Here is a 21,977-nt window from a genome sequence, read left to right as displayed (position 1 = left end):
AGGAGAATGCAGATATGTTAGAGAAAGGAAAGTAAGAGTTTTTTTGTTCGTGGATGCAAAGGTCCGCAAACCTTAAATGAAAGAGAAAGCTCTCCATTCTAACCCTAAACTCATTTTACTAATGCATTTCTGGGAAGATGACTGTCAAAAGGAATCACAGCTCAGTTGTTCTGTGTAGTCTTCAGAAAACAGCATTTCTGGTTAGTTTCTTTTTTTCATCATCTCCCAAAGAGTTCTTGGGGTCTTGGAACAGAAAAACCCAGTGTGATGGACTCGAGAGTTTAAACTAGCTGAGCAGTTTCTTACATTCAGCTAGTTTATTGATAAGGATCCAGTAGGAAAAACCAGCAATAAAACATTCTAACATGCAGTTTTGGGACTCCCATGGGACTTGCTTTCTCATCAAGTTTAAGCCGAAACACAGCTCTGTACCATCTGGGATGCTAGCATTCACAGCAGTGAGTGTGGATATCTGAGCTGTCTACCGCACCAATACCAGCCTGAAGAGATCATCATTCAGTTTCGCTCAGTGCTTAATGACTGCCAGATTAATTGGCAGGAAGGAAAAGTACTGTGTGGTACACTGAACAGGCCTGTATGCATGATTAAGGAGTTGCTCAAATAGCCGGTTTTGAGCTTTAGTTCTCTTTTGTTAGCAAATCTCAAGAAAGAAAGCCTTTGTTACAGTTCAGCCAGTGTCATTTGGTTATTTTCTAGCCTTTTAAAAGATCGTCACTACATGTTTAACTTACAGCCCATACAGAACTACGCTGACATCAATTGTTTTCCGTACTTTAAAATTAATTATGCACAATCCCATGGGTCTCTGTTTATCTGCTTTGCCAAGAGATCCATGAGTTCTGGGCTTGGCATGAGAAGTATTTAATAATTTTGTGGCCACCTGAGTGGCTCAGTCAGTTGAGGGTCTGACTCTTGATCTCAGCTCAGGTCTTGATCTTGGCATTATGAGTTCAAGCCCCACATTGAGCTCCATGCTAGGCATGGAGCCTACTTTAAAAAAAAAAAAAAAAGAACAATTTAATAATTTTGGTTTATTCTTTAGGTCTCCTCCACATCTGGAATGTGATTAATGAGAGAAGGTTTCTAGAATAAGCCCAATTCCATTGCAGCTGGCAGAGCTTTATCAATTCCTTTTGCAACAAAGAAAGGATCTTACACCATCATGGCCATGCCATCTGATGTCTGCTAGCCTGTTTTAACATCTTGCCTTGTAGTTGCTGTATTTGCCTTCTTGAGATGAGAGGAGAGGAAGCTGAGGACAGAGATGCATGGCTTTACCTTTCTTCAGTTGCCTACTTTGGAAGTCCTAAGATATTCAATCTTTGTAAAGGCTTAGCTCAATTTTACATATACACACTAGCTATACTTTCTAGAGCACTAAATATAAACTATAAGACAAAGTAAAGTAATTGTCTACCCAACCCCAAATCTTAGAGTAGGATATCAGACTCTACAATTTAAATATGAGTAGCCTTCCGTGGGGAAGATACATGTTTTAAAAAGTTATATCCTATGCTCGCTTCGGCAGCACATATATTAAAAAGTTACATACTTGGTCTCCTTTTTGAGATGATTTTTCCCTCTTGCAGCAAAAATGATTTCGGTGACTGACCAGTTGTAAACTGTTTTCTCCCTCAATTGTAAACCATCCATTTAGAGAATTTAAAGTGGACTTCCTCTCTTAAGGATTACATTTTGCCTGGCTAAGAGATGCTGTAATTGTGTTATTCTTTAAGACACCTTGCTTTTTTGACTTGTGCAAAATGTCTTTTGAAATGAAAAAAATTACGTAGTATATTAATTTTCCTTTATGTATAGTCTTCAGCTCAATTTCAAAATTGCAAAATAGTGACATTTTTCTATGAGCAAATTTCCTTTATGAATATATATACACACACACATATGTATAAAATAATCTTTTTTTACAGAGATTCCTTCCCTGTCACTATTTCAAACTCTATGTAGAGTTGAGTCTGTAGCCTCAGACAAAGAGTATAGGATAGCTAAGATGAGGACCTCCTTTTCTTGTCTTGGTCTTGGTAACAAACATTGTTCCATCTTTCCAAAATGGCATATTTACACATAAACGACTTGGGAAAGATGTTACCATTTGTTTTAAGTCAATGTGCTTACTTCTTTTATAAAGTAGTATTCAGTGGCCAGAAATCAAGGTCCTTTCAGATTAGAGATAGATCCTCAAAGCCAAAGTTGGACTGGAAGTTAAATTGGGAAGAAAGATACAGCTCCATCCATACCCAATAGATTCTATCTTTCCAGGTTTGCTTATTAATACTGTGGATAGCTTCTTCTCTTTGTTGAAACACCTAGACTGGAAACCTAGCGTTACAGCAACCGGCTCATCTGAAAGTTGGAGAGTATTAAACTTCTCTTATGGGGCTCTTAAGTAATAACATTTATTGATGTTTGTGATATAAAAAATGTTTATTATAGAAATTTAGGAAATTACAAGTGTAAAAGAGGGAATACCACTATTAACTAATCGAGGAGACTTAACTCATTTTGTTTTTCCTGACTTTCTTCTGTTAACCCACATGGTAAAGCCCTGAAAAAAAGTTAAAAAAAAAAAAAAAGACGCAGCCATTCTCACTGTGTTTTACCAAAACACGTGAGGAGGACAGGGTGTGAGCGTGTGTCCCCGCCGTTACTTATATCCCTTTAAGCACTGCCCCTTCCCAGACTGACAGTCTGAAAATGATTTTCTTGATATGTATCTTTTAAACCTGAACAGTGGATAGAAAGTATTGCTTAGAAGCTATAAGGAGCTGACTTGTTCAGCTTACTGGAAATTCATCTCTAAAAGTTATTTGAATGTTTAAGCCCTTTATGCACCATTTATGCAGCTTTTTATGACGTCTGAAGCATATTCACACCCATGAAGAGCTTTCTATTTAGGTGGACTTAATATGACCCTAAGTAAAACCACACCCAAAAAGAATGAGGTAGTTTTCAAAGGCCAAAGGAAAAGCAGAGAAAAAAAAAACAGATGAACATAAATGTAAATAAGGAATCCTGGAACCCTGGGAACAAGAGTTCCCTTACCATGCTTGAACAGATACCTCTCCAAATAAATGTATTTCTCTGTTCACCCGCTAAGATTCAGTTTTATATTTCCTACGAGACTTCTTTTTTTAGTATGTAAACCAGAAAACTGCAGCCTCTCGAGGTTTCTACTCTTTCCTTTACCCTCCTCTTCAGTGGCAACATGGCTTTGGGCTGTATCCTAAAGAACCTAAATCAGAAATGGAAATCAAGAGGGAACTCTGGAATAGCAGGCATGAGCTAGTTGGAGTTTTTAAACAGAAATGCTTTGGGGGCACCAGCTCTCTTCTCATATCATTTAGTGTTCCAGGTCATTGTTGGACTGTGTTGGGTGTGTTCTGCAGTCTTCCCCATTCCTCTTATGATCCTCTCTGGTTTATCTTATTTTTGCCCAGTCTGTATGGACATTTTAGGTTCTTTTCTTTTTTCTTTTCTTTTTTTCTGTTTCATACAAGGAATTTTCTGATCCCAGATTTGGTGACTGTGTTAACACTGCTTTGTGAATAAATAAATGAGTGATCTGCTGAATGATTGCAACTGTAGAATTATGTTGTATGTAATGTACATATGGAGAAAGAATGTATTTTGTTCATTTTCTTAATAAAAAGTTATATATGGACACTACAAGATGTCTCTTACGTTTGCTGAAACTACTTTTGAAGTCAACTTTTAAAATGTTTACATACTTTATACTTGCATTTGTTGTATTTTTCCCTCAAAAAGGTGAGTTTTATTCAGGCTTCCAAAGATGGAAAATGTTACCCACTGTAGAAAAGCCATTTGGTATTTTCCTTTGAGACAGTGCTGGAATAAAGACGTTCTGATGGATCTCAGTTTCCTGGGGAAGTTTCCATATTTAAAGAACACTGGTAAACTATTTCATTAGGTGGTGTCTTTTATCTACTATTGATGACCAGCCCTATCTGATCTGTTTTTATAAATTGGACTAGTGTTTCCCAGATTTTCTTTAAGGGGGAAGCCTATACCTACCTGTATAGGTTAGGAACTAGAAGAAAATTAATTACAGAAAATACAGTAAAGAGAGTTGGAGCTGTTGCAAAGTTTTGAAAAATTCTGGATTCCTGTGCCTAATAAAGGGGAAAGAAATTTTAAGGACTGAACATTTGAGAAAAGAAACTCTGATAAGCCAAACAAAAGAGCATGAGTTGTTTGGCAGGAGCTGTGTGAGCTTTCCAGATGGACAGGACCTCTTCTTGACATTTTTCATCTCCTGGTCCCTTTTACATGCTTAGCTTTGCAATCTTGCATTCTGCAGTGAGTGAGTTGTCAACTGATTTTATTCAAAATGGGGATTTTCTCAATTTATGAATCAAGTGATCCCTCTTCATAGCTTTCATTTCTAGAGTGTGCTTTGAGCATTGCTCATAACTAACATTTTTGTTTTCAAAACCGGAAAACATGATATGCAGTGATAAGGTAAGGAACTGGCCTTTCCTTGGTTAATCCTCCGGAGAACTCAAAAGGATCAAAATGTGGGACACCTCCTCTCTGATATATTTTGTCTTCTGGCGGGAAGACAGCAGATAAGCAGAGGGCTTTGTGTTGAACAGTTGTGATGGCAGGTGCTCGCTCACACACCAAGTGAGTGTGGAGACCTACAGAGGTAAAAGCCTCTGCTTACCCAAGGAGAGAATAGGGAATTGGCCATGTGTGCCCATCTGACATACTTAGAAAAGTCAACCACAGAGTCCATGGAAATTGAAAAAATATTTTCCCTGGTAATGGCTTTTTTTTTTTTTTTTAAATCCCTAATCCTTCAGATTCTGAAGGTATGAATGGAAAGGCAAACTGAGGCTATCCTGAAGCCTATATTAGTCCTGGCTTAGGTGCAAATACTATTTGGATACGTTGCTTCTTTACCTAAGCACCACAGATGCCACATCTTCTTTTGCCTTTTAGTGTCTTGACAGAAGAGGAAGAGAAATTTAGCTTTCTGTTGCATAGGGAAGGTGGGACGGAGGAACATGATGTTCTTCTTACGGGGAAGAAAGGAAAGCTATAGGTTGAGGCAGGCTGTCCACATCTGTGCTAGCAAGTTCTAATAGTTGGCACATCCCAAGCGGGGCGACATGTACAGCACACATGGTCACAGCTGCTACCTGAACTTGGGCCAGAGAATGGGTGGCCCAGGGCATAGGCAGGGAACCCTAGGGTTATTTCCAGATCCCCCAGGGACTTTTGTGTAGCACTGGGCAGCCTCAACTCTGCCTCACCTCTCTCCATCTAACAAATACATCTTGGCAGCAGATCCCATTTGCTAGGATCCCATCGATTTTTTTAATTTGTAAACTGCCAAGGTCCTTGAAAAATACTCTCTCAGTATTTATCATTAGTGTTATATAATAGCCAGTCCTTTTTTTTTTTCCTACTTTTTTCCCTTAGGGTGCAAAAGAAATGCATGGCTTGGCACCAAGCTTGTAGGGCAGGGTAAGTGTGAGTGACAGAGGCCTAACAAATTAAAAAGACCACTGAATGCTTCTTGGTTGGCAGAGCAGGGAACAGGGTGAATGCCCTATTCAGGAAAAGAACGGAGCCTCAGGTCTACTTTGTGGCCAGCGATAATCTTTGAGCCATTCTCAGAACAGTGTGCCTCCAGCATGGCCAAGGAGCCTGCCCGGGTTCCTGGTGCTTGTACTCTTTTCTGTATTCTTGGCACACTCTTGAAGTTCACCTCAAAACACCCCTGGCCCAACTCTGGCCCACTATTAGGGGTGTTAACTGCCTTTCAGAACTCCTATATAAAAGGCAAATCATACTGGGTGGGGGGAGGCCGGGAAATTGTTAACAGTGGTCTTATTCTAGAACTGTGCTTTGTTGTTGGAACGCCTGCATTAATGTGGCAGCGAGAAAAGAATGGAAGACGGGAGAGAAAAACGCCGTGGCTCCCAGGCCTCCTGCTACCACTGAAATAGCTGTGTCCTCGCAGAGAATCCCTGCTGGGAGAGGAGTGCCCGTTCCTGAGCAAGGTTGTGACCTCTAAGTGACGAGGCGCGCGGAAGAGATGGCCCAGAGCGGTATGAACGCGGACCCTTCCTGGGACGGTTCCCGCCTGCAAGCCTGCGAGGCGAGGCGAGTCGGGAGCGCGTTTCCCCCTCCAGGAAGGAGCGGAGAGGCGGCGGCGGCGGCGGGCTGCTCCGGACAAGCAAGCAGAGCCTTTGCGCAGCAGTAACAGGCCCAGAACAGAAGCTCTTTGTTTTTTTATATTTTTGTTTTGTCTCTACGCCCGTGTTTTCACACTTGACCAGGGCTCAAGGATCTTTAGTGGTGGGTGACTCATGATTGTATCTGAGCCACAAGGGGAGGGAAGGAAGAAGGTAGAACAGATAAAAGTGCGAGGACGATTCAGCAGTGATCACTACAACAGCCCAAGGCCACCTGGAGAACCATCGCCCGGTCCAGAATCCCCTTCTTCCTCTCAGCTTCCCTCTTTCTCCTTCGCTCCCTGCACCGCCCTCCCCCCCCCCCCACCCCATCGTAAGAGCAGTGGGTGCCGCATTCATCCCTGCACCTCCTGTCCTCAGGCGCTTGGGCCTCGAGCCTCTGCACAAGTTGGCTTATGAGGAACATAAGCCAACCGGCCAATCAAGTTCAACAGGCCTTGAACCAGCTTACACAAAAGCACTTTAATTGACAGTATACAATTTTCCAAAATATAGTTTTGTAAGAAAATGGCAGTAATTACAGAGTCTTTACAAACAAGTTTTTCCATAAATTCCAGTGTACTTCAGACCCCTGTCCATGAAGACACATGCTTCCCCCAGTCTCCTGGGCAAACTGTTTAACATTCACTAATAACAGAAGAGACACACATCCAGCTAGTAATCTCCTCGCTCCCACTCAAGTGTTGGGTTTTCACCAAACCTGAGCCGTCAGCTGGAAACAGTGATTAAAAAAAAAGGCAATTGCTCTACTCTTGCCCCTCCCTGCCTTCCTGGAGCTTGTTCCCTTTGATCCTTAGTCCTGCTAGTAGAAGATCCGTATGTAAAACAGGGTCATTCAAAACTGTCCCTTGACAGGAAAGTATCATTCATGTACATCTTAGACCTGAACTCGGAGGAAGTGCAGAAGGCCAGTATGGTTCCTAACGTCAGGCTCGCCCCAGCCTTGCTGCAGGAAGAGATCTGAGAAGGGAATTCTGTCCTTTGTCTCATCCTGGCGCCTTAATTAGCAGTCCTTAATTTACTAATTCCTTCTGAGGCCCACAACACCTGTGTTGTAATCCTGTTTCTGTCACTAACCATGTGATTTTGGACAAGCCACTCGATCTTTCTGGGCTTCAGTTTCTTTCTTTGTGAAGAACAAAACAAAGATAGGACTAGGTCTCTAAAAGCCTCCCTAGGACTAGAGTGTCAACCAGTGCACATGGACTCCAAGCCTTCCTGTGATCTGCTAAGACTTCGGGGGGGGGGGGGGTGAAGATCATGTTTAAAAATAAAAATGCCTGATCTGTGTAAGACAGATACTTGTCATCGGCTTGTCTTGTATCTCATTTTTCATTAGAGGAAAAATAAAAGTCCTTTCTAGTGAATTAGACATTTACATTCCTGTTGAGAGAAAAAAAGCCACCTCAACTAACACGTTTTCCCAGTGTATATTCACTTAAAGCAGTGCAGGGTGGATTAACATGTGGCTGTTGTATTTACATCATTAAAAAGTATGTATATGTGTATCAGCTTGGACTTGTTTTTCAGAGTTTCTCCAGTATATTGTCAAAAAGGTTAAAGCTCAAGAAGTGGTTTAAATAAACTTTCTGCTAGCCTTCCTTATCAAGAGGGAAAGAAAGAACCTGGCATCGACTCCGTTAAACCCGTATTCTGTCCCTACGACGCAGAGCCTATTTCTGTACCCCTTCCTAAGCACTGCCGCTTCCCTCCCCGTTCACAGAACAGCATGCTTCCCCTCTGGGTTTCCATCCAGTTACAGATTCGTGGCTTCTGGCCATTTACGCAGCTCAGGGAAACCAGTGTGCCACCGATGGAAAGTTCATGATATCCCTTTGGCACAACTTGTTTAAAGTCATGCTGAGTTGCTGATGTTCCTCTTCTTCTCAGCCCCAGGATCTGACTTACCAGACAGCATGTAGAACCCAGTGCAGATGTGGGGTGAAGATGACCTTTGCCGACACGTGGCCCTTGACACAGGTGTCTTAAGTGGCAAGAGCAAGGTATTCGATTCTGAAGTTGCCCTAAAAGGCTAGAGTAACCCAATCTGAAAATGCACCAAAATGAGCGTCTGAAGCAGCTCAAAGCTTCCCAAGGTGCCCCTTGGACAGAGCCACAGTCATTCCTCTTGACCAAGTATAGTTGTTACTCTAGTCCTTGCCAGGCATCATCCCTCTGCCCAAGAGGCTGTGGGGCTGTAGCCTTCAATCAGTTTGTGGAGGCATACTTGCCGTCTCTGTCTAGAGGCTGGCTGGTAAAATGGGACCCAGAATCAGCCAAGGAGTAGTCACCCAGTGGCCTCTTCCACAGACGCCACAATAGAATCCCGCTGGGTGGAAAGAACCCAATGTTGGGCAGGAAGGAAGCAAACAGATCCCTTCCCAGTTATAACAAGATTTCCTCTCTCTTTTTTTTTTTTTTTTTACTCCCAGACTAGCATTGTTCTCTCCCCTGCCAACCTTCAAATGCTAGACAATCAGGGCAAAGACTTTTGGATCCTTGTTAGTCTAGCATCTCTCTAGCTCTTGTGAAACTAGGATATCAAAGGCCAGAGGCTCTGAAGGAGGAACGAGGCATCCAGGGAAGGGCATAGATCTTCCCCCAGCTAAGATCCTTTAAAAAATAATAATAAGCTGTTCTAAAGCAGGCTGCCTATTTCATCAGGACACAGCCCAGGCCTGCAGGTCCTGGGGTTCTGACCTCTTGCCCTGAAATTACAGTTTTCACTCTCCTAAGCAGTTCTGCCCATCTTCCGAGTTGGCGTCAGGAAATTTTACACCAGGAGCAAGAGAGACCGTGGGCAAAGGTGTATAAAATCTGGGATCTGGGCCTCCCAGAAAATCCAATTAAACCTCACTGTGTCCAGTCGTCGGGTGACTTCTGCATGGGAGCTAACTGCTAAGCTCCCTCCAAACCTCTTCACGGTCCTGTTTCCCTGAGATGCCACCAGAAACCGCAGAACTAGGCAGCTCTGCCACGAGTGCAGAGAAGGGGACATGGCGAGGCCCACTGCGTGCTGCTGGGAACTGCCCCCGCTCCCTGGCCTCCCAGGCTGCTCCTGTGCAACTTAAAATGCGTGGCACTTTCTAGGCCCTTCTCACCCGATGGCACAGGAGAACCAGAAATCGGTGAGATTGGTTAACTGAAAAGTCTCCCAGCAACTGGAGCTTTGGCTTGTGGCAGTAGAGGGCTGGACTAAAAAAACAGTAACAAAACTCTCAGCAACTTGAAAAGTCCCTGAGTTTCCCATGGAACAGAGAGCAAAGCCTAGCCTTCCTAACTGTATCGATGGATTGTCAAGACACCTCTCTGTGGACTGGGCCCTGGGAAAGTGTGCCCTGCAGCTACTGCTCTTTCTTGCTGGGTCTCAGGGGGATCCCTGAACTCGGCTCCCCACCTCACCGGCTGAGCAGAGAACAAAATAGGAACACCTCGCCTTCATAGCGGCTGCAGATTTTGGTCCCCACAGGAGTGGGAAGCCAAAGGAGTCCCCGTGGAGCCTCTTCAAGGACTGCCCTGGGTGGTGGGCCAGGACCCATCCTGGGGTGAAGGGCGTCCCCCTGTTTTTTTCACCTGCAGATGGATCCCAGAGGCAGACCTTGTTCACACTGGAGTCTTATGTGGGTTAAGTCTCAGGATCCCTAAGCAAATGCAAGGAAGCCAAAATCCAGAGCAAGGGGTTTGAGGCCATGACGAACTCAGTGAGTCCCAGGGGCCCTGGGGGGGGGGGGGAGCAAGCTCAAAGGAGACGGGGACACTGGCCGGCCAGGCTGCGGTTGGAGGAGATGGACGGCCAGGAGCCTGTCCTTGGATGGAGTCAAATCCCACTGAGACAGGATCTGGCCCATGTTGTCCCTTCCATCCCATCTGCTGTCCCGTCCGTCGACTGGTAGCTTCACCCCTGAGGGACGGCAGCAGTGGGGCGGGAGGGAGCTCCCCCGCAGGGGCCGCAGGCCGCAGCTCTGCTTCCGTCCCGCCTCTGTCACTGAGGGGCTGGATGAGCAGGACCTGACCCCCCTCAGGCCTCAGTCACCTCGGCCGGGAGGTGAAGGGATTCTACTGATGACTGCGTGAGTGCTCTGCCTCTCGTCTTGCAGCAGCACGGAGCTCAGGCACTAGTGGGTTATTTTACAAGAGGAATCTAGACAGAATGGGATTTGTTCAGTGTGAAAAGGGAAAATTAAGGCCCTGTGGGGATTGGGAGGTGGGAACCTTCCAAGTCTGCTTCCCTCCTCCCGTCTTTCCCTCAACTGGGAAGGATTTTCCTCCCCTGTCCAAATGGCACTTGAGGTGGTTCAGTCCAGAGCGCTGTAGCATTGTCGGGGGCCACCTGCGGACCTGATTAGAGGTGTGTGTCCTCCTCCTCGTCCAGGTCATCCTTGGCCAGGTTGTCCAGAGGGACGATCCAGCTGTCCCCCAGCTCCCCATTAAGGTTGACCACCTTTTTCTCCTGCATCTCTGATGAGGTCTCCATCACTTCCAGTGTGGGATTGTCATGGTAACCATTCTCCACCGTCTGCAGCTCCTCTGTCAGCCGTTGCTAGGATAGGGAAGATGGCCCAAAAAAGGGTCATTTTGGAGGGCTTAAGGCCTTAAAATCACATGGGCACCCCACCCCTACAATCCAGGAACCGCGGTTTGGGTAGGGTGTGCAATACATGCTCTTGGAGGCCCTTGTGGCTACTGGCCTACCTCTACTTTGAGACGAAGACTGACCCAGCATCCTAGAATTCCCAACTCACTTGACTTTACCCTGTTGGCAAATCCATGAAGTCTGTGGAAATGGACTTTGTTTTCCAGAAACCTCCAGTCTCTTTCCTCTATCCCTCATCCCCCTCAAAACGTACTCTCCTGGCACCTGCCTCACCCTGCTGAACTGAAGGAAATGACTCTCATTAGGCCGGGTGAGCGAGGACCTCTCCAGGCCTAAGCAGTGTGGGTGCAGCAGGACCTGTGCCACCTCTGCTGCACCGGGACCTGTGCTTTCTCTAAGTCTTTATCTGACATGCAACCTGGGTCATGCAGTTGGGTCGCCCCAGAAGCTCTCAGCAAATACTCAGATCCAGAGATTCTGATTCAACCGGCATGTGAAGAGGCAGGCGTGGGAATTCTGCTAACTGTCCCCACGATGCACAGCCAGGGCTGAGAGCTACGGGTCTGGGTGGAATTCCAGGAAGACGGCTAAAAGGGCTACGCCGGGGCCCCTTCGTTTCTGGGAATCCTCAGAGCGGCCCTGCAGGGTGGGGATTGGGTATCATCCCCACGCGCAGAGGGGGGTGGGGGTGGGGCGCTCGGGGATTACGGGGCGTGCGCAAGGTCAGTGCTCAAGGTCAGACGGATACTAGGAGGCGAGGCCAGGGCTTATCCCGTCTTTCTGACCCAAAGCCCAGGATCACCCATGGTACTTGGTAGCTCCTGTAAGGGACGCCTCTGCCTGTCAGAAGGGGTCCCTGGCCTTCCTGTAATACGGGAGTGACGGGGTGAAGGCATCTGGAGGACTGGCCTGCCTCCCTGCTGAGGGAGCCAAGTCCTCACCTGGTCCTTCCGCTGCGACAGGCGCTGGTGGCAGCAGCCGTAGAGGGCAGCCACGAGGAGCAGGAAGGATGCCATGCAGACAATGGTGATGATGAGGGGCATGCTGAAGCGGTCCTCCGTCTCCTCGGGTGGCCCCTGGTCCCCAAGCTTCATGTTACTGACTCCCACCTGCGAGAAGGGGGCAGAGACAGAACGCGGGTCGCCCCCACCCGGCTAGGAGCGCTTCTGCTTGGTGTTTGTGGGGGCCGTGCGGGCCCTGCTCCGCCACGGAGACCTCAGACCCCCCAGTGCCCGGGAGGAACCCACTCACCTCTTTGAGCTCGTCCCATTTGTCTTTGAGCAACTCGTACACGTCCCTGGGCAAGAGGTTCGCTGTGGGGAGCAGAGATGTTGCTAGTGGCCCAGCTCCGGGAGACGCGCAGGAGCCGGAGACGGGGCCCCGTGAGGAGGGCGCGCTGCACCCCAGGCTCCTGAGTGCCCGCGCCCTGGGGTGGCCTTGGGAGGGGGCGTGGCTTGGCCCTTCTTAGGAAGTACCAGCCCGACCCGTCCTCATGGGTGGTCAACGCCTGCCCCATTCCCACCCCACTTACACCCCAGCACCGCTACCCTCAACTCACTCTGGACGGTGATTTCTTTGATTGCCACCACCTGGGTGTCTTGAATAGGTACCAGCCGTATATGGCACTGATCTTGAGGTGGGTTGAAGGTGGCCTTTGCTGCTCGGCACAGAAGCGTGATCAGCTTGTCATCCGAATTGTTCCCCGCCTATTGTGGGGATGCCACAAGTGATTCCTCCGGGATCCGGACAGCAGCCTAGGCTTTGGGGGCTGCCCTTCGGAGCCAGGGTCGGGAGACTGCTGTTGCCTGGCGGGACCCATGTCCCTCTTCCCTCAACTGGGGCCATTCCCAGACCCAGCAGGAATCATGGGCTCCATGCTGGGCCGGGCCAGTCCCTGCCTTCTTTGACTCACGCATTATCTCTTCCCCGCTCCCCTCACCCTGTTTATCTCATCCGTGGCTGAACGATACCTTTCACCTGAGTGCCCCCGTCTCTCTCGGAGCTCTTCAGGGGTCAGGACCTGAGGCCCACATTAGCTCCCGAGAGGGGCCTGAAGAGGCACTGCCCAGCAGCCTGCCACTTGCCAGGTACTGATGCCCAGTCCGAAGACCTCAGGAGGGGAAGCCCCAGCTCTCAGCCCAAGGTTATCTCTCCCGAAGTTGAAACACGCATGCCCTTCCCTAGGCTAAGGCTCTGGCTGTGAAGCCAGGCCATCACTGAACAGGGGACGTGGGAATTATCCTGAAGCTGCACATGGTGAAATGTTAGGGGGACTTGTGTATACCTCTCGGCAGAGAGAGCATGGCTGATGTGGCTTTAGGGCTGAGGGTGAGGAAACAAAGGTGGACAGCTTTTACCTGGTCCTGTCATGTCAGAAACACCAAACTGGTGTTTCTCTGACCCAATTTTGGAAGAAGGTACTGAGGCGAAGAAAAGGGCCCTTGGTACAGCTCACCTCAGGACTCCCAGACGCCATCCTTGGGTTTCCGCCCAACATTTCCTAAGCTTACCAATTCCTCCGCCTCACACCAGGGCGTCTAACCCTCCTTTTACAGCACATGGGAAAAAAATGCTTCTCCCAACCAATCACACAACCTGGCAAGTTTTAGCCAAAAAGAGGGCCTGAGAATGGCTGGACCTGCCATCAGTGTGATGCCTGCCTTGTTCAATAAGCCCAGCCCCAGGGTGACACAACTCTAGTCTAAATGTATGTTTTTGGAAAGTTCATGTGGGAAATCCCAGAAAAATGGACACTCAAAAGAAAACAACCATAAAAAAATACAGGGGGCATTAAAATGTTGTGAACCCAAGTTCTCCATCCTCTAGAAACCCTTGTCTCGTGCCGTTCTGCTTCCCAGAGGTGTTTGCAAAAAGTAGTTGCTGGCCAGGAGAGGGCAGCAGAGAGCCGCCCATCACCTGCACCCCGAGCCTGAATCCTGCAAGACTGGCAGGGAGGCAGGGGCAAACCCTCTCCCGGAAATGTCCTCATACACAAGGGGACACCCCGGGCCCCTGAGCGCTGGCAGTGGCTCCCTGCTGCTCAGGAGCTCTGACTCCTCACGCTCCTCTCCCACTGGGGCTGAAAGATTGATGCAGGGACCAGCAAACAGAAACCCGGACCTTCAGAATAGGGAGAGCTAGTTCAGCTGACTCGTTCTCAGCCGGGGCCTCTGAAGCCCAAAGAGATCGACTTGACTAAATCACAGCCTCAGCTGGGGTCCAGGTCTCCAGACACAGCCCGAGCCCCGGAGTCCTGGATGGAGTCCTGGATGCCGCCGGTCCTGCAGCGGCCGGTGGACTTCCCCTGGGACGCCGCGGTGGGCCGCTTCCCACGGTTCTCGGTCCGTTTGCCGAAGGAACACTCCACCTGCCCTTTACCTTCCCTAACCCGCTGCGGGGCCGCAGTGTTGCGGGCGGCCAGGGCACTCCGGTACTCACGCACAGGCTGCTTCTGGTCAGGTTCAGGAGGAGCATGTTGTCGGCCAGCCTTCCAGGGGGTTCGCACTTTATCTAGGAGAAGCCACTGGGATTCAGGTTCAGGCTGAGCCTGTGGGGTCTCATCACTGAGCCCTCCCTTCCTCCCCCCACCCCCGGGGCGGGGGCACAACGGAAGGAGTTTCTGGCAAGCTTGGGGTGTCACTGGCTGTCCAGCTGCCCAAGGCAGAGTCGGACAAAGCCGGGGGCGGGGTGCTTGGAGCCCTCATCAGGGGCCCTGGGCCGGAGGGAAGACGACAGGCACTTCTTAGAGCCCGTATCTGCCCCACCCCTGCGGGAAGTACCCTGTCATCCCGCTGGGCCGAGGTAGGAGAAGGGACGCTGGGGGCTCGGGGAGCAGTGGAGGCCCGCTGAGTGCTGGAGCTTCTGGGCCCCTTGTCAGGAAGCGTGGCCACAGGTCCCGATGAGGAAGGGCCGGTGGGCCGCAGCTTCGGAGGCTGCGACGGAGACTCCGAGGACGGAGACTCCGAGGACTCCGTCTCCGACGGCAGCGAAGTGGTCCCAGGAACAGAGGAGACCCCAGTGGTGGAGGAAGAGGTCGCAGCGGGGGGGGAAGTGGGCCCAGGGACAGGCGGCGTCCTGCTGGAGGACTGTGGACTTCCCTTAATAACCGGTGATGCTGTAACCGACGATGCTGCAATCAGGAAAGCAAAAGGCTCTGAGAAAAGATGAGTGGTCCCTTTAAGAGCAGAGGACAGTCTCTCTTGTCCTTGTCTGGGGGAGTTCTTGGGCCTCACCCCCCACTACCAGCTAGAGCGCAGGCTGTGAGGAACAAGAGCCAAACAGATGGAGTCTTTCCCTGTAACATACTCCAGGGTGGATCAGACTGGATGAGCCGGTGTGAGACCCAATAAAAGAAGTCACGGTGACAGTGACGGTGACAGTGACGGTGACGGTGAGGTCCGCAGCAATAGCTAATATTCAGCAAGCACTTACTCCATCCATCCGGGGCACTGTCCTAAGTGCTTCCAGGTTACTTTCTCAGTTAACCCTCCCAACACCCCTCTGAGGAAGGTACCATAATTAACCTGAGTTTATAAATATGGAAATGGGGGTCAGAGGGGCTTCATGATCTGCCCAAGGGCCCATGATAAGAAACAGCACATCAGGGACTTGAATCCAGGTTTATCCAACTCAGAGCCCCTGCTCTCACTGCAGGATGCGACCGCCTGCGGTGGGAGCAGGTGCAGGGCACATCGGTATGCATTTTGGGCACCCAATCTGGGCACCCGGGGGGCTTCCTGGCAATGCAGACGCTCAGGTTCACACCCAGAAATTCTGATTCAATAGATCTGCCACAGGTCATGACCCTGAGGTTCGTGATCCATCAGTGAGTTTTAAATTTTTGTTTACTGGGTTAAGATCAGTATTTTTAAAAAGGAACCAAGGAAATGAGGAGGAGTAGAAAACATTAGGGCCTCTCACATACAGTAAGAATAAGCCCTGGTCAATGAAACTTTTGTTATCAGTTATATGTGTTGTTACATGCATGTTACATGTTTATATTCCCGGATCAAGTTATAAAGCTAAAAAAAAAATGTATTTCGTAAGGTGGATTGCCAGCAGTTTGAGAAACCCTGTTCTGGAGTACTCCTAATGCCGCACCACCCAAATCTTACCCATGAATGTTGGCTTGTTTGTGTGTTCGAACTGGGCAAAACACTGACCCCTCATCAGAATAACAGCACTGCTGGCCTCTGCTCATCACTGAAGGGAAAACCTGGGCCTGAACGAACTTGGTGTAGTCACAGAATTTAGGCCTCAGCATGAACTCCAACTTCCAGCTGAACAACTGTATAATGTATAAGCATTCAGAAGTTTCTTGTTAATTGGGGGGGGGTGGGGGACATGACTTGGGGTGTCTGGCTGGCTCAGTTAGAGGAGCACATGACTCTGGATCTCAGGGTGATAGGTTCAAGCCCCACACTGGATGAGGAGCCTACTTAATTAAAGAAGAAGAAGAAAAAAAGCATTACTTACTTGGTGTGGGAGGTGTGCCATAGGATGAGGAGCTGGGAACCACCTTCGTGCCTAAACTACTTGAAGCTGTATGGCTTTTGTCTGGACTTCCGGAAGAAATCTCTGGAGGCTTCAAAGTAGTGGAGTTTGCACTGGGTTGGCGAGGACTTGTTGGGGTGATGATGGAAGTTAGAGCAGGAGTGATGCTGGAGGGCTTAACCTGAGGTGGAGGCGGAAAGGTCGTCTGCTCTGTGTTCTTACTGGTTATGTGGCTGACGGTAGTGCCAGGGTTACCCTGGGCTCCAGGTCCAGCTGTCTGGGTCACTGGGGTGTCAGGCTTCATGGAGTTAGTGGCTGATGGAAGTATAGACTTGTTTAAGTCTGGAATACCCTTTGAGTCACTCGTAGCTATAATGGGGTTGCTTGTCACCTTCTCATCTTTGTCAGGGGCTATGACAGTGTTTTTTTGGGTTGGGGCTAACATCGTCGACACTGAATTTATGGATCCTGGTAATGGTCCTTCGTTGACTGTGGCTGACGTCACCTTTTCCCCAGTGATTGCTAGAACTGTGTTTTGTATAGTCTTGGCTGTAGTTGTTAGCCCTTTACCACCAGGTAACTCTGTGCTGGCCTGTCTTGAGGTTGGAAGTGTTGCTGTGATGGTGATTCCTGTTTACAAAGACAAAACAGAAGCAAGGCAGGGTATTAGCTGGAAGTGTTTCCACATTTCTCCAGCTCTTCCCTAGGATCCAGTGGCCTTCCTCCCATCACTGCCATTTGCAGAGGCTGAAGGCCTCTGAGGTGCCTGGATTTCTAACACTCAAGAAACCTCTAGGTACAAGAGTGGAGCAAAGGAAGCCAAGATAAATTCTGCAGAACAGAAAGACCAGGCCAGCTAATGCCAGTGCACGTGAGAGCCTGCAGGGACTTCCCTGCCTCCTCCCCGCTCCAGCCCCAGGCCCGTGCCCTTCATGTGTCCCACATGCCCCCACAGAGCCAGGCCGCCAAGATCCCCCCGGCCTTCTTCTCGCTAGCGCCCAGGCACAGGACCCTGGCAGAAGACGCAGCCGACTCAGGCCCGCTGAACTGCCCTGTGGGAGGCATGGCAAGAGAGGCATGCCCCTGTTCCCGTGGAAGTGTAACCTAGGAGGAGAAACTGACCACAGTGACAGGACACAAACTGCTATTTGAGTACAATTGTTCTTTGTTTCTCTTTTTTAAAACATTTTGTTTATTTATCCATGATAGACACAGAGAGAGAAGCAGAGGGAGAAGCAGGCTCCCTGCAAGGAGCCCGACGTGGGACTCGATCCCGGGATCCCGGGACCCCGGGACCACGCCCTGGGCCAAAGGCAGACCCTCAACCGCTGAGCCACCCAGGCGTCCCTGTATAAGTACAATTGTGATACATGCCAAGGAAGAGAAGTACAGTGTTTTGACTCTGTTCAGCATGATAGCTTATCAACCTTACCAGGAGATCAGGGAAGGAGAACCTTGTTAATTTTATTCATTTGTTCAGCAAGTTATTTATTAAGGGAACTATCAGGTGTGGGCCCTAGGATACAATGGTGAGTAAGACACATATAATCCGTATCCGCTCAGGGAGCTTATATTCTGGGGGACAAGACAAAAATTAAACAAGGGGGACAGAACAATTAAATGTCACGTTCTGGAGACGATACGGGAAAAATGAACAAGGAAATGATACACAGAACAGGGGATGGGGCAGTTTAGGTAGGGAGGTGGGGAAAGGCCTCTCAGAGATGCTCATTCAGCTAAGACTTGAAGGATAACAAGGAGAGCAGTATGGAGAGCAGGAGGAACTGTGTGCCAGGCGGAAGAACAGAACCTGCAGAGGCCCCAAGGCAGGGAAGATAAGTGTGAATGGAGTTTAGTGAGCGAAGGGGGCAGGGAGCAGGGCTCAGAAAATCAGGGCCTTACAGGTGGAGGGCCAGGAACCTATTGTCCACTTTAGAGAATAAAAGGAGACCTTCTTAAGAAATCATATCCTAGGTAAAATGAGACATAAGATCACCCTCCTTAGAGACCAAACTAAAGACTTTGGACTTAGAATAAACTGCAAAAAGAAGCCACTGAAGGTTTTAAGCAAAGAAGTTTAATAGAGTGGTTTGCAAAAAAAAAAACATTTGCTGCTGCTCTGGGGCTGCGGATTGGAAGGGACAGCGTATTGAAGTGGGAAGAGGCTATGAGAGTAATCCAGATGGAATGGGTCATAGTTGGCTATACAAAGTTATTCACAACAGAGCCAAAAAGAGAATGGATCAAGATTATATTTGGGGGGCACTTGGCTGGCTCAGTTGGTAGAGCATGTGACTCTTGATCTCAGGATTGTAATTTCAAGCACCTGTCACCTGTCATCTAGAATGAAGTGCCCATGAAGTGGCTTCGGCATTTGCAGCTAGAGAAGAGTATGAAGGGCACATAAAAGGACACGTGTTAGAGATCAATGTACCATTATGGTTTGTCAGTGGTGTTTCCTTCTCAGTAGTCACAAAATAGTGGTGCTTCTTGTAATTGATCATGTCATAGTCCTTTTTTAGCAGAAGGGAGGAGATTGCTGAGGGGGAATATCAGCATATTTGTGGAATTAGGGGATGTGGAGTAGGGTGGTTACTTCTTACTGTGGCAAACAGCTTAAAACAGGGTTTCTTAAACCCCAGAACTACTGATATTTTGGGCTGGATACTTATTTGTTATAGGAGGTGGTCCTGTGCATTATAGGATATTTAACAACATCCCTGGTCTCTATCCACTAGATGCAAATAACATATACACACACATCTCTCCCCAGTTGTGACAACCAAAAACGTCTTTATATATTGCCAAGTATCCCCTGGAAGAGACAAAATCACTAACAGTGAAAACTCGTTTAAAGAAAGAGAGTAACAGGAGTGCCTGGCTGGCTCAGTTGGTAGAGCAGGCAACTTTTTTTTTTTAAGATTTTATTTATTTATTCATGAGAGACACAGAAAGAGAGAGGCAGAGAGAGAAGCAGGCTCCATGCAGAGAGCCTGATGTGGGACTCGATCCCAGGACTCCAGGATCACGCCCTAAGCTGAAGGGAGGTGCTTTAACCGCTAAGCTACCCAGGCGTCCCAAGCACGCAACTCTTGATCTTGGGTTTATGAGTTCAAGCCTTATGGTGGGGGTGGACCTTACTTTAAAAAAAGGGGGAGAGTGGGCAGCCCGAGTGGTTCAGCGGTTTAGCACTGCCTCCAGCCTAGAGCCTGATCCCGGAGACCTGGGATGGAGTCCCACGTCGGGCTCCCTGCATGGAGCCTGCTTCTCCCTCTGCCTCTCTCTCTCTCTCCCTCTCTCTCTTTCTCTCTCTCTGTCTCATGAATAAATAAAATCTTTTTTAAAAAAGTTGGGGGGGAGAGAGAGAGAGAGGAGATCAAATTCTAAATCCTAAGTCAAAGCACAGACTGAAAGTCTGAGATTTCCTAAGACTACAGTAAAGGAATCTCTTTTTGTTTGCAGTTGAAGAGCAGAGCAGATCAAAAGACAAATGTAAAAGTTTGATCCCATGAGTTGCCAAATTACAGTGTTAGTTTAACTCATAACTTCATCAGGTCTCTTTATGTGAAAAAAGCACCTTTGGAATTAGAATGGGTGACATATGAGAGGATGCAGATGAATCAAAATATCCAGAAATCTCAATCTGCAATGGAGCTCACTTGCCAGTATACTCAACTGCTGTTCTCCTGTCTGCTAATGCAGTTCCTACCTTGCTCAAAAATTCTTAGTAGGCTCATCTGAACTCACTGACACAGGAAATCACATCTCCTCATCATCTCTTTGACTGTGAACTTTTTTCAAACCTGTAACAATGGTCAGACTCCAGTAATGCCCCAGAAAGACAAATACAGAGTCTGCCCTGGAAGAAGGCTTACACAATAAGAAATATCTGTAATAACTCTAGCAAATATGTATACTTGTACAATATGAGTGTGCTAGATCAAGGAGGGGTAATCATATCAAGCTGAATTTATCAATATAGATATGCATACGAGAGATTTTGGATTCAATATGCTGACTTAATAAGCAGCTAGAAGTAGTAGTTCTAATCGTTTTCTTAGTTGGTGAACTGAAACCTGGACTCAATGGTAGTCTACATTAAACAAAGTTTAAGTTGCCAGAAATTCCCTGGAATAATGAGTAAGAAGAAATCCAAAATCTTAGAGAGACAGAGATGTTGGTTTATCATGGGGCACCTAGGTTGCTCAGTGGTTGAGTGTCTGCCTTTGGCTCAGGTCATGATCCTGGGGTCCTGGGATCGGGGAGCTTGCTTCTCCCTCTGCCTGTGTCTCTTCCTCTCTCTCCGTGTCTCTCATGAATAAATAAATAAAATCTTTAAAAAAAAAAAAAGAGTTTATCATGAGGGCACCAGGTGGCTTAGTTGGTTAAGCATCCAACTCTTGGTTTTGGCTTGGGTCATGGTCTCGAGGTTATGGGATCAAGCCCTGTGGAGCATGTTGTGCGTGGAATCTGCTTCAGATTCTCTCTCCCTCTCTCTGCCCCTCCCCCACCCCATTAGCACACTCGCTTTCTCACTCTCTCAAATAAATAAATAAATAAATCTTAAAAAAAAAAAAAAAGAAAGAATGGTTTATCATGCATAATCTGCTCAGTCACATTTTCTTTCCTAAGAGCTCAAATGACACTTGCTTCCCCAAGGCTTTGAGAAATATTTATTTCGTGAGTTCTAAAATGTGTATCTTTTCATGTCCATGAAATGAGGATGTGTTATAAATTACTGTAGGTCACACTTTAACCGTAGTCTTTTTTTCCTAAGACTTCATAAGGTTCTTCTAAGGTTCATAAAATAATAGTTTGTCTTATCATTGACAGTATCTTGGATTTGATTAATTTTGGGATATTGTTGAGGAGACTAGTAGCATATTCTAAGACAATGTTGTGGCTGTTCTTCATTAGCCAGGTGTGCTAGTAGGAGATAATGCTGATTTCAGTAGGGATGAATCACCAGGTTCCTTGGGTAGCAGTAGAGGCATTTCCATTTCTAGGAAAAAAGGTGGCTACGGTAGCATAACAGATGGCAGGACCAGCATGGTAATCAGAATAATCTTAACAAAAGCAATTTTGGACAAGGGATAATAACCATGTGTTCCTTAGGGGCAGCCCACTAACATCCCACCTCAAGGCTCAGTAACCTGTGGCCTGTGTCAAATCACCACAATAGAGAACACAGCCAGGGCAGCCCCTGCGGCTCAGCGGTTTAGCGCCGCCTGCAACCTGGGGCATGATCCTGGAGACCCGGGATCGAGTCCCACGTCAGGCTCCCTGCATGGAGCCTGCTTCTCCCTCTGCCTGTGTCTCTGCCTCTCTTTCTCTCCTCTCTGTGTCTCTCATCAATCAATAAATAAAATCTTAAAAAAAAAAAAAACTATAAAAAAAAAAAAAAAAGAAAACACAGCCAGCCACTCACCCAATTCCCAGAACTGAATCTTTCGACAGACTCAGGGTACCTTGAATGAAGTGTGTATTTGTTTCCCAAGCTTCTGTATCAAATGACCAAAACCTGGGTGGCTTAATATAATATATTCTCTCATGGTTCTAGAAGCTAGAAATCCATAATTGGCAGGGCCATGCTCCCTCTGAAGGTACTTGGGAAGAAGCTCTCTTTG

The 21,977-nt window shown here is 47.8% G+C and overlaps 1 protein-coding gene across 1 annotated transcript in view; it reads right to left on the bottom strand.

Annotated features, from left to right (window-relative positions):
• Positions 1-6,705: 6,705 nt before the first annotated feature.
• PODXL (podocalyxin like) overlaps positions 6,706-21,977 on the bottom strand; it is a 51,455-nt gene continuing 36,183 nt past the window's right edge. Inside the window, exons 2-8 of the mRNA XM_055307472.1 lie at positions 16,333-16,980; positions 14,637-14,986; positions 14,296-14,367; positions 12,416-12,563; positions 12,109-12,170; positions 11,799-11,966; positions 6,706-10,803 (exon numbers count right to left, since the gene is read on the bottom strand). Of these exons, the coding sequence (XP_055163447.1) occupies positions 10,606-10,803; positions 11,799-11,966; positions 12,109-12,170; positions 12,416-12,563; positions 14,296-14,367; positions 14,637-14,986; positions 16,333-16,980 (1,646 nt within the window). The 3' untranslated portion in view covers positions 6,706-10,605. The remainder of the gene's footprint in view (positions 10,804-11,798; positions 11,967-12,108; positions 12,171-12,415; positions 12,564-14,295; positions 14,368-14,636; positions 14,987-16,332; positions 16,981-21,977) is intronic.

This window comes from Nyctereutes procyonoides, unplaced genomic scaffold (genome assembly GCF_905146905.1).
Source record: "Nyctereutes procyonoides isolate TBG_1078 unplaced genomic scaffold, NYPRO_anot_genome, whole genome shotgun sequence".
NCBI classification, from domain to species: domain Eukaryota; kingdom Metazoa; phylum Chordata; class Mammalia; order Carnivora; family Canidae; genus Nyctereutes; species Nyctereutes procyonoides.
The sequence above is the reverse complement of the archived record's forward strand: the minus strand, read 5'-3'. Positions and strand labels throughout refer to the sequence as shown.